Raw genomic sequence first — 12222 nt, forward strand, 5'->3', positions numbered from 1 at the left:
ACATGTTCAGAGCCCTGCCGTCATACGCACGGAGCAGGAAGCACAGCAGCCAGAGAAGCAGCAGCAGCAGAAACACTGCCACTTAACACCGACACTTAAACACAAGCACTTAACACGCCACAGCAACCCAAATGCTACAGCTAACCACACACACACACACACACACACAGGGAACAGCTATTCAAACACATACAAACCAAAATGGCACAGCTATCAAAACCACACGAAGATTGACAGATAGATAGTACAGTCAGTCATACAGACAGATGGGTAGCCACAGCCATATAGATAGATACAGCGATCAATATGGAGGAAGCCACACGTGCACACAGATAGATCCTTGATCTGAGTGGCTTAATGACTAGTCAGCACCCTGGGGCAGACTCCCCATAGAGTCGTCCACCTGCGTCATGAGTGGGAGGCCCGTGGCGGGTGGCAGGAGTGAAATGACAGGGCAGCTGGCGCACTCGCCCACTACCCCTCTGCCTCCTGCACCCTACGCTCGGCTCCACAAGCCCAAACAGAGAGACCCACACGTCACGTTGAAACAGGGAGGAGAGCAGGGGGGACAGGGCGAGCCACGCTGCACGGTGCACAGGGAAGAGATGTGCACTGACGCAGCACATTAGCTGGGAATGGTGCACGAATGAAACCAGTGCCCAGGGTCTAAAATGACACTGCACATTAGATCTAATGGTGTGGGTCTGTGCATGTGTGTGTGTGTGTGTGTGTGTGTGTGTGTGTGTTGTGCAACAACCAGTGCTAAAACAGATGGTTCAGTAGCTGTTGTACCAGGGTGCTCTCTATCCTGCACATGTAGCCCAACAGATGGGAGGACTGCAAGGGGCTTGGTACATGTGCGCACATTGAGAATGTGTGTGTGTGTGTGTGTGTGTGTGTGTGTGTGTGTGTGTGTGTGTGTGTGTGTGTGTGTGTGTGTGTGTGTGTGTGTGTCACATTTCCACCGTGTGGGCCTGTCTTTAAGGAGAGTGAGGGAAGCTGTATAGGTCTGAAGAGGAGCGTGCATGCATGAGTATTCTGCACGTCTGCATGGGCATGTCTGTGATGTCTGTGTGCAGAGGTGTGCATGTGGGGTAGTCTGAGCTCACAGGATCTTATCTAAATGGCTAGGCACTGCTTGAAACTGCTTGTTTATTGCTGCGTGTGGTTGTGTGCATGTCTTTGGATGATGTTTCTATGATTGGGCCTGTATATGTGTGTGTGTGTGTGTATGTGTGTGTGTGTGTGTGTGGCTAGGGGGTGGGGTGTAGTGAGTGGAGCCCTCCCTGAACGCAAGCCCCCTTCAATCCCCTGCTTCTCCTGGACCCCCTTGGCAGTGCTGCCTGCATTCTTGCTTCCCCTGGTTCCAATTAGCGTGGCAGAGGCCCTCTACATGGTTGGGGTTGGGGTGCAGGGGGTTGGACGTTTGGGCACTGAAGCTGGAGGCACAAGGAAGCCGAGACTTCGCACCAACCCCTGCACCCGGATTTTAAATACCACCACCCCGTTACACACACACACACACACACACACACACACACACACTCCTGCTCCTACTGCTGTTAACTCAATTATCAGCCCACTATCACCTCCATACTGCTGGCAAACGCACACAGCACATCTCCATGGCGGAGAGCTGCTGAGATCAGTCAGCGGTTGCTCAGCGCTAATAACCAGAAACGTCTGTCTCCACTACCAGGAGAGTGCCTGCTACAAAACAGCCCAAAGTCCACGGAGAACAGCACTGGTGTTCCCATACAGTAAACGAATGAGAGCGGGAGACTTCTTTTCCCGTACGCAGGGGTTTGTAACTCAATCCAGGAGACCACATGCATCAAGAAATGGAATTAGCTCATTTCACAGAGGGCATCTGGTTGCATGTTCGACCGGATGGTTGCAAACGTGCTGTAGTGTAGGTGCGAGTGGAAGCGCGGGCAGAAAGGTTTCTGACATCTAAGCAACACCTGCCCTGACACCTCAATTCCAGGGAAGCTTGGCGTAGAGGGACGGGGGGGGGGGGGGGGGGGGGGGGGTTGTGGCAGTAGGAGACATGCAGGTCGGTGCAAGAGGGTGCTTCTGGGGGGTTGTGGCAGTAGGAGACATGCAGGTCGGTGCAAGAGGGTGCTTCTGCAGCTGGGCACCGTGCCACCTGCTTGGCTGGAAACTTTCTGCTGACAGTTTCACAAAGCATCCTGCAGCTGGAGGGGAATCACGAGGGGAAGGACCATGCTCTATCTGTGTGTGTGTGTGTGTGTGTGTGTGTGTGTGTGTGTGTGTGTGTGTGTGTGTGTGTGTGTGTGTGCGTGTGTATGTGGGTGTGCGTGCATTTGAAAAAGAATTTGCCTGTATGCATGAGTTCGTTGTGTGAGTATAATCGTGTTTGCATGCATGAATGTGTCTTTATGCTTTGTTTGTATGTGTGTGTGTGTGTGTGTGTGTGTGTGTGTGTGTGTGTGTGTGTGTGTGTGTGTGTGTGTGTGTGTGTGTACAGGATGTGGTCAAGTGAAACGGTCCTATCTCTGCCAGTGAAGGTGAACCTGTTTTACATACACACAGTTATATGATGTATAATTGAAGTCAATCATTAACACAAATATTGGAGCAAAGCTCACTCCATCTTTTTTTTTGCTATCTATCTCTCGCTCTCTATCTGTCCCTCCCACTGTCTACTGTATCTGTTTTTCCTGCTTTCTATCCATCTCTCTTTCTCAAGCTCTATCTGTCTCTCTCTCAGTCACTCACTCTCTCACTCCCCTATATTCCATTAATTCCCTTCCTTCTCTATGGATTCAGCATCATAATAATAGATGTGGTATCATGCAGTCAAATGCTAGTTTTTATGGTACTCCCACTCTCATCAATCTGAGCTCAACAGAAACTCAGTCACACACAGATAGGAGTCATAAAACAGCAACACGGCAGCAATAATCACAGGAGTACACACCCAGACACACACACACTCTCTCTCACACACACACTTTCTCTCTCCATCATTCCCTCTCTCACACACACACACACACACTTTCTCTCTCTTTCATTCTCTCTCACACACACACACACACACACACACACACACACACACACACACACACATATATATATATACACACACAGATTTCAATGTAAAAGGATAACTCTCTCACACATGACTGACATGACACAAACACACATCACTCATTTACTTACCAAAGCTTCATCCAACCATCCAACTTCTGAACACACCCAAGCAATCATAACACACAATAATTTGTCATCAACACATTCACATATACACATACACTTAGACCAGCCTCTCTCTCTCTCTCACACACACACACACACCATCTTACTGATGCAGGGACATAACAATGAACAGTTCAACCCAAGATGAAAAAAGACAAACCACTTCACAAAAACCAGATGAGTTGTGTGCATAATAAACTGTGACCAGCAGTACAATGTGTATGAGTTTTGTTTTTGTGTGTGTATGTTTGTTTGTATGTGTGTGTGTCTGGTGTGTGTGTGTGTGTGTGTGTGTGAGCATAAGCGTGTGTGTGTGTGTGTGTGTGTGTATGTGTGTGTGTGTGTGTTTGTGAAGCCCTGCTTTCAACCATGGACCACCCTGCAGCTGGGTTTCAGATTCTGTTGAAGAGTTAGGCCGTTAGGTGAAGGCGTGTGAGTGTGAGTGTGAGTGTGTGTGTGTGTGTGTGTGTGTGTGTGTGTGTGTGTGTGTGTGTGCGCGCGCGCGCGTGTGTGTGTGTAAATTGGAGCTGTAATATATTGGCTTAACTCAATGAACATAGAACTTTTTCACTTCAGGTCAAGAAAATGCAAAAAATGAGACACAGACTTACAAGCCACCACTCGCCTAAATAACCGTATCACACACACACACACACACACACACACACACACACACACACACACACACACACACACACACACACACACACACACAAGACCGTGTGCGACAGACTGTTGCAGAGAGGAAGGAAAGAGGAAAAGAAGGATCTGGATGCCTTGTGTTGCTGCAGGGCTGTGCATTCTCAAAACAAAGCATCTGGATCACAGCGGAGAGAGACAAAGAGAGGGAGAGAGGAGAGGGAGAGGGAAGAGGGAGAGAGAGAGAGAGAGGGAGAGAGGAAGTTAGAGAGAGAGAAGGTGGATGAGTTATGGAGATACAGGTAAGGAGGGTCAAAGAAACTTTCTCGACACTTCTCTTTGTGTCTGTTCTCAACCAAAACAATCTTTTCGACAAAAGAGAGGTATGATGTGAATTTACTGTAAATATACAGTATTTGCACTTTTTCTGATTGCACGCATGTGTGCTCATGTGTCATGTTCTGCATTTACTCCATCTCAAATATTGTTGGAACATTTGCAAAACACACTCGAATGTCTCTTGCAGTGTAAAGCAAAGAGCCCCCTCTGCCTGTCATTCAATGCCAAACACCTCAACCTGCTCTCTCCTCTTTTTTCTCTCTTCTCCTCCTCCTCCTCCTCCTCTCGTTCCCTCTCTCCCTCCCCCTGCATTCTTACTTCCTCCACCTGGTCGGCATGGCAACAGCCCTCAGCTTTGTTGCCAAGTTGGAACGGTGTTGCCGTGGAAAAGTACCACAGGAGAGGAGAGGAGAAAGGAGGGACAAGTGGAGCTGCACTGCAGGATTTCTGGGCCCAAACTCTCCAACATCCTTACTCAGCACTTTCTCGGGTCATCATCGTTCGCCAGCCGCAGTGCATGCAAGGGGACAGAATGAGGTCATCTGTGTGCGCCACCACACACACTGACTGACAGAAGATACATCACGCATCATACCAGAAAGGTGAAAAAATAGACAGTAGATGAGAGAGAGAGAGAGAGAGAGAGAGAGAGAGACTAACAGAAGAGAAAGAGTGGAGACAGAGAGAGAAGGAGAGCAGAGAGAGAAATAGAGAGCTAGCGTGTGTGTGGTGTGTGAGTGGTGTGTTGATGCATCTATGTGTAAGTGATACTTGATTTTGGTTAGTTTATCTGCACCTGAACTGCCTGCAATATAAATAACACTCAATTTATCAGCAGAGAACATCACTGCAGGACAAAATACACACTCATTTACAAAACACACACACACTGGAATTCAACACCCCTCAAAGGACTTCCTAGTGTTTTTACAATTCATGTATTATGTTCTAAGAAATAACTGCCTCTATATACACTGAAGCATGCAGCTAGCTATCCATCCATCTATCTTAATTTTTGCTGTATCTTGATTAGTGCTGCTAATCCTCTGGGTTTTAACATGATCTTAAATCCAACCCAGTACAAGACCCAACCTGACAGGGCCTAACTAGGACAGGATTACAGCGGACCCTGCACTTCGCCCTACCCACACACACACACACACACACACACACAGACACACACACACACACACAGACACAGACACACACACACACACACACACACCAACCCTTCCAGTAGTTAACATTAATCTGATTAATCCTGATTAAAGGAGCCCTGCGGTGAGCCACGCATCCTTCCCGACAAAAACAACCCCTCCCCCTCCCCCCCCCCACCCCCTCCAACCCCCTCCACCCCCTCCCCCGCCCACCCCCTCCAACCCCCTCCACCCCCTCCACCCCCTCCCACCCCAAGCCCCCCTCCTCCCCCTCCACCCACCCCAAGAAAGAAAAAAAAAAGCTGAAGATTCAGCCGAAACCGAATCTTGGATTCTGTGCATCCCTAATGCAGATGCCGTCCTGTCTCCAGGAGGGCAAGCGCTACATCTACGCACTAGAGATGCGTGGTTCGCGGTTACAGCCACGGACTCCGCGGTTAAACCGCGGATCGGGCGGATGACGTGAAGAAATATAATATTTTAATTAAATTCGGGCGGGTGGCGGTTGAACCAATCAAACGCATCACCCATATACATTAAAACAACCAGCGGATGGCGGGCGGGTGCGGTTTTGAAAATTGGTCAAAAAACATTGGTGCGGATGGATGATCAGTTTTTCTATGCGTTTACGGTTGAAATAATAGCCCATCCGCGCATCTCTACTACGCACCTTAAATGTTCAGGGAGAGAGGGAGAGCTTGAAAGGGAAGACTGAACGTCTCGAATGCAAAGTGCAGATACCTCTTGTGCCTGGACACTATTCCAAAGTGAAAGAACGTGTCATTCAGAGGTTGACAGAGATCTGATGCCTAGTTATCATTCTGAATGGCATTTGTTTCAAATAGGCATTCAGATGACTCAGGTCTAAGATGGGTCTGAGACTGCCATCTTTCTTGGGCAAGATGAAGTATCTGCTGTACAATTCCCTCTGTGTGTCTCCTGCAGGGAGCAGCTCAGCGGCATGCTTGGCCACCACTTCTCTGATCTCCTGCCTAAAGATCGCTGCATGGTGAGCCAGAACTGCGGTGGCTAAGACTGCCATGAAGCGCACGCAAACTGCAGCGCATAGCCTCTCAATACCAGGTGCTGTACCCACGCACAGTTCCCCTGCCACAAAAGGGCATCATGGACAACAAAAACAAAGTAAACCAAACAAACTAAAAACACTGGTATCGGTTATCGGCTTAATTGTTATTTTAAACACCAGTAATGGCCCAGGATTTTACAATCGTGCATCCTTAATATAAGCTTGTGAGAGAATTCAGTCGTAAGCAAGAAAATACAGATTCTCATTTTGGTCCAGAATTGTGCAGCCCTAATGCCAAATCCGGGTCAGCAGACTGCTCTATTTCTGTACTGCAGAGTGTGCACTGCACACAGTCTGTGTGCTCCTTGGTTATATACAAGAGGGTGTTTGTATGTGTCTGTGTTTGTCAGTCTGGGTGTATGGATGTGTGTTTGTGTGAGTGTGAGTGTGAGTGTGAGTGTGAGTGTGTGTGTGTGTGTGTGTGTCTGGCAGAGACATCACCTCAACATCCCAGTCAGACTGAAACACCACACTTCCTGCTTCCTCTCCTGAGCACAGCAGGAAACACAACACAATTTATGAGCCAATTAGCTGCAGACCCTGAACACACAAACACACACACACACACACACACACACAGACACAGACACATCAATGCATTTATTGAACGTGAACGTAAAGGCCGTCCCTGGTAAATATGCTTAATTGCCATGACAGAAGTTACCACTAAAGGTGTTGCCAAAGCATCTGTGGTATTAGATTTGAACAGAATGACATGAAAAGGAAACACCGAATACATATGAAGGACTCTCTCTCTCTCTCTCTCTCATCTACTCCTTTCTTCCACGACTTGACACAACACACACACACACAGTCATCAGTTTGACTGTCCTGTCAGTGTCTTTCCCCACACACACACACACTCGCACACACACACACACACACACACAAGAAATCCCACAGAATATCACACAGCCGAGCTGAGCTAACCATGCCATTATAAAGGCAATGACATTCACCCACATATTCCTCAGTAGGCTTTATTTAGTGCAGCATGCTAGCTGGTGTCTAACTCAGTTCCCAGCTGTGTGTGCGAGAGAGAGCATCTGTCTGGGTCCGTCGGAATGTCTAGATATCTGTGATAGCAAAGAGGGGGAAATAGAAAGACGAGGAAAGAATTCCAGCTGCAATTTAATCTATTGTTATGAGAGAGAGAGAGAGAGCGAGAGAGAGTAAAAGAGAGAAAGAAATGGGAAGGTGGGGAAATTGCATTCCTGCATCTGGAATCACTCTAGATGAGTATCCCATTCTCCCTCTCTCTCTCATTCTTCCTCTCTCTCTCTCTCTCTCGCTCTCTCTCTCTCTATTTCCCTCTCTTACTCTCTCTCTCCCTCTCTCAAATACACACGCACAGATATACACACGTATACAGATTCACACTCTCCTCATTTTTTCACTCGTTCTTTCATGTATCCTTTTCCTCCCTAGACAACCCCCTCATTCCGTCTTTATCTCTCCCATCTCATTCTTCCTCTCTTTCCATTTCACTCTCTCTCTCCACTATGAAGGAATTCTGAAACCTGATCCCCTGCTAGTCTTTCCTGTTACGGCTGACTTCCACGACAAATACACACCCAGCAATACGCACACACACACACACACACACAATAAACTCGTGCCAAGTTCACTCAAACATAAACCTTGAGCCATAGGATGTATTATGATGGTTTTACAGCCAGAATTTTAAACAGAGCTGTAAAAATGGGAGGAGTTCATTTGTCATTTCAAGCACATTAATGAGTGTTTTGGTCAGGTCACTTTGGTGATTGGCTGGACTATGCATTCTGCAGTCAATGCCAATTTAGCAAATGCGCTCCGAACATATCCCAAATATCTGGACAAATACATTTCAAGTTTTGCCATCTACTATCAAGGTACTTTTACTTTTACAGTACTTTTTAAACAGTATCAAAATAATGAAGGGCACGGACATGGCGTCTCAGTATTCAGAAGTATGCACACCAGAACTAAGCTAAACACCAGTGATAGAAGTCCTTCCCAGCTTCTAGCCATAGGACGGGTGTGTTTGTCTGGCAAGCTTTAAGCACTCTAGTGACACATACCAGAAGATCCCAGAAGTAACGTTGGCTTAGGCACAGGCCTCTAACACACACACACACACACACACAACTTTACTGACTCATATTGCACAATACAATAGTAACACAGGTCCAAAATACTACACAGTACACACACGCACATAAACACATGTACATGCGCGCACGCACACGCACGCACACACACACACACACACACACACAGCACACATATTTATGCATTGCATGTCGCCGGCTACGCTCTATTATTTGCCCCCCTGGGGGCTAATGCCTGTGCCAGTGACCCTCCGCTCAGGGAATGCAGGGCAGAATGCAGGGGGAATTCCATCTCTGTGGTGGCCCACGTTTGGCCACAGGTGCCGTAAGGCTGACCGCGCTAGGAACGGCAGGCGTGTGTTAGCGGGGACACTGAGGACCCTGCGGAATGGAGGGGGGGGTGGGGGAGGAAGGGGGGCGTGGGGCCGGGCGGGTGGGGAATGTGAGGAGGGGGAGAGAGAGAGAGGGAGAGGGGGCGAGTGCACCTGGCCTCTGGAGGAGGTTATTTTTTAACGCGTGTCTGGCCATTTAAGTGACGACGGGGTGCAGAGAGGGTCGTCGCAAAATCAGGCCTCGAGAGTCACAACACACACACACGCACACACACACTCCCTCTCACACACACATCAACATATGCAGTTATGCACCCACAAACACACGCACACAACTGTAATAAACCATGAACAGACTAAAGAGTCCTTCAAATGGTTGACAGAATCCAACACAATTCAGCTTCTAAATCATTTATTCCTTGAGAAAGCCCAAAATGTATAAATACACCTGACCCTGCAAGGAGCTGCGGCCTTCAGAGCCAGCTAGGCAGGAGATGGCGTCCCTCTTCTGCAGTTTCAGTGGGAGACGAATGTGTATCAGCGGAAAACAGCCTTAAATTGCCCGTAAAGGTGTGAGAGTTGGCAACCCAGAATTATGAGTAGGTGTGAAAGCTCCATTAAAATATCACCACGCACTTTGTTCATTAACCAGCAGTCTAGTATATGTAGGAGGGCAATTAGAGAGGGCAGACCTCCACAATGCCATGTCTAACAATGTTAGCGAAAATTAACCTAAATGTGTCAAAGTGCCGCGAGGCAGATGATGGCATCTGCAACAAAATTGAATGGATTTCCACTTATTTTCAAGCAGTCTTTGTGTGTAGCCTAAATCTGTTTACAGACAAACCACACCAAACCACAACTTATTTGGCAGGGATAACAATATGACATGTTGTCAACAACATACAACCATACAATTAGGCTACTCAGTGAAACACAATGAAGGCCAGTGTTTCACTGTTATTGGACAGTGTTATTCATAACGTGGTACAAAATATCCATAAAGACACTACAGCCTAGTCAACCAGGCACTACTTTTAGAAACCTCACATACTTCAGTATTTTAACTAGCCTATGCAAAATCTGAATGACACAACCAAGCTAGCGCCCAGGCTTCTTTAAGTGCTCTCAAGCTTTTCCGCCATAATAATATGTAAACCACCAGGGCCCACTTCTCGCCCCAGTATTGCATTAACAGTCAAAAGCGGACAAAATAAGCTTCCTCGTGGTCGTCAGAGCAACTCTTCCGGTGCCCTCACTTGACTCATCCCGGAAACCCTCGGCAGCTGGCTGACGCGGCATCGTCAAGGCAACCTATCCTCCAAAGTCGTCTGGTCGAGCTGTAGCCTACGCGCAAAAATCCTCCTCCGCATGTAACTAGGCAACGGGATAAAATGAAATGATATAACCACCCGGCGGTAGACTGGTCGGGATAAGGAGTAGACAAACACAGAACTAGGCAACCATTGTAGTAGGGCACTACGGGACAGATCTGGCCCTAATCTACCACAGTCTGTTGGCTGTATGAGATGGAGAGGATGGGCTACAGACCCTACATTTATCAACCAGGCGTAGGCTAGGGCTCCAATAACCTAGACAACGTGGCGAATGTTGACGTCTGCCAATATGTGTTCCTTCTCCTCACATTGACTGACAGAGACAACAGACTATCTGAAATATGACAGAAGAAAGAGCTTAACAAGTGCAGAAGGCTTTCTTTTATTATTTTGCTGGTTTGAAGTGGTGTTAAATCGATTGACACGCCATCATGAGGCCCTTCTATAGGCTATATCCAGTGAACACTTGTGTGAAGTGTGTAGGCTACAAACGCGACACTTGTTACAGTTTAGGCTACCAGCGCCCTCAGTAGCCTAAATGCAAACGAGTGATAAGCAATGGGATGGCATCTCTGATGGAAATAATTAAAAATCGATGTATTATTCAACTGCACTGGTATTGTCTCGCCTACAGGCATTACAGTGCGTGAGAGACCCTCCTCTGCCCATGTGAACCACCACATTTCACACGTCCACACAGACACACACCAGCAAAAGTGCGCAGCGTTGGCATTCTCGCAAGTCGTCCTCTGCATCGCCCATCCTTGCAGAACGCACCCCTGACGATCTGGCAATATAAATCAATAATTTCCTGTCGGCAAGTTTCGCTGGTACATTTTGTCTTGGGCGTTTACAATAATATTGTCTTTCTGTGGTGTTCACGCTACACCATGGGAACCACATCGATAACCAGACAAACCCCGTGTACCTTGCCGACATTGAGTAGCCTACTGCAACGCAGACTGGTATTTTTTACCCAAGCTTTCTGTGGTCTCCAGAAAGCAGTGTAATAAAACACAGTTGTAGTAAAGGCATGGAGTCTATGTCGAGATTGCCACAAATATCTACGACACGGATAAGGTTATCTATCTCTTGCCATTTACATTCGTAAACACGTGTACGAACCGTTTGAACTCAACATATCAGGGTGGACAATACATAGGTAAAATTGGCTCTATCAATGTCCGGCATACAATGGAGACATTCTATTAATAGTGCTACACGTTCCAGACTGTGGCACACTCACCTAAACTGCCGGCGAAACCGTCCATTTCTGGGGGGGGAATATCGGCGCACAACACCGGAGGGTGATATTCCTGGAGGGGTCTGTCTGCCGATAGCGCCTTCTAGCTCTGTCCCAGTATTCGACGAGAACTGGGACAATGTTGGCCTCTGACTGGCGGTCACAAAAGGGATCTCACGCGGACCGCTCTAGCCTCGGTCGGCCGCTACAGTGCTCTCTCCGTGAACTGTGGTCAAACCCGAATCGCAGCGATTCTCTGTCCGGATAACGCAGTGCTTTTCTGGGGCACTCAGATCAGGCTCGCTTTCAGCTCCACGATCATCGTGCGCCTCCGTCGGGGGAGGGAGGGAGTAGAGGCAAGGTTCAGCTTTCGCGTTTCCGACTCCGCCCGATTTGGCAGACCTCGCTTCCCCTCTGTCGCCGAAGCTGAGTGGCCCAAGCTGTTCGCGTCTCACTTTTGACACATTCATCTAACCCTGCCAGGGCAAGATTCAGATAAGGGCAGGCAATTTAAAACGCAGTCATTCTGGAATTCTGGATTTGTGGAACTATGGCGTTAACGAATGGCCTAAAACGTATTGACGCAACAGTGTTTCCTAATAATTTAGTCTATACTGTTCGCTCGCTCCTTGTGTTTGGTGATCATAATTAAGCAAACCTGAATGTGCCTATGAGTGTAATTCTTGAAACATCACAGTTTCCATTGTTCGACGAAGATGCGTTTACACACACCTACTGCTCTGAGTGCGGTGTGCACGTGAATGGACATCTGC

General features: G+C 47.8%; 1 protein-coding gene across 1 annotated transcript in view; it reads right to left on the minus strand.

Moving 5' to 3' along the window:
* Positions 1-11881, minus strand: part of LOC121684898 (echinoderm microtubule-associated protein-like 4) — a 70944-nt gene extending 59063 nt beyond the window's left edge. The window contains exon 1 of the mRNA XM_042065027.1: positions 11453-11881. Coding sequence (XP_041920961.1) covers positions 11453-11477 — 25 coding nt within the window. The 5' untranslated portion in view covers positions 11478-11881. The remainder of the gene's footprint in view (positions 1-11452) is intronic.
* Positions 11882-12222: the final 341 nt, after the last annotated feature.

This window comes from Alosa sapidissima, chromosome 16, assembly GCF_018492685.1.
Source record: "Alosa sapidissima isolate fAloSap1 chromosome 16, fAloSap1.pri, whole genome shotgun sequence".
In the NCBI taxonomy this organism is placed as follows: domain Eukaryota; kingdom Metazoa; phylum Chordata; class Actinopteri; order Clupeiformes; family Clupeidae; genus Alosa; species Alosa sapidissima.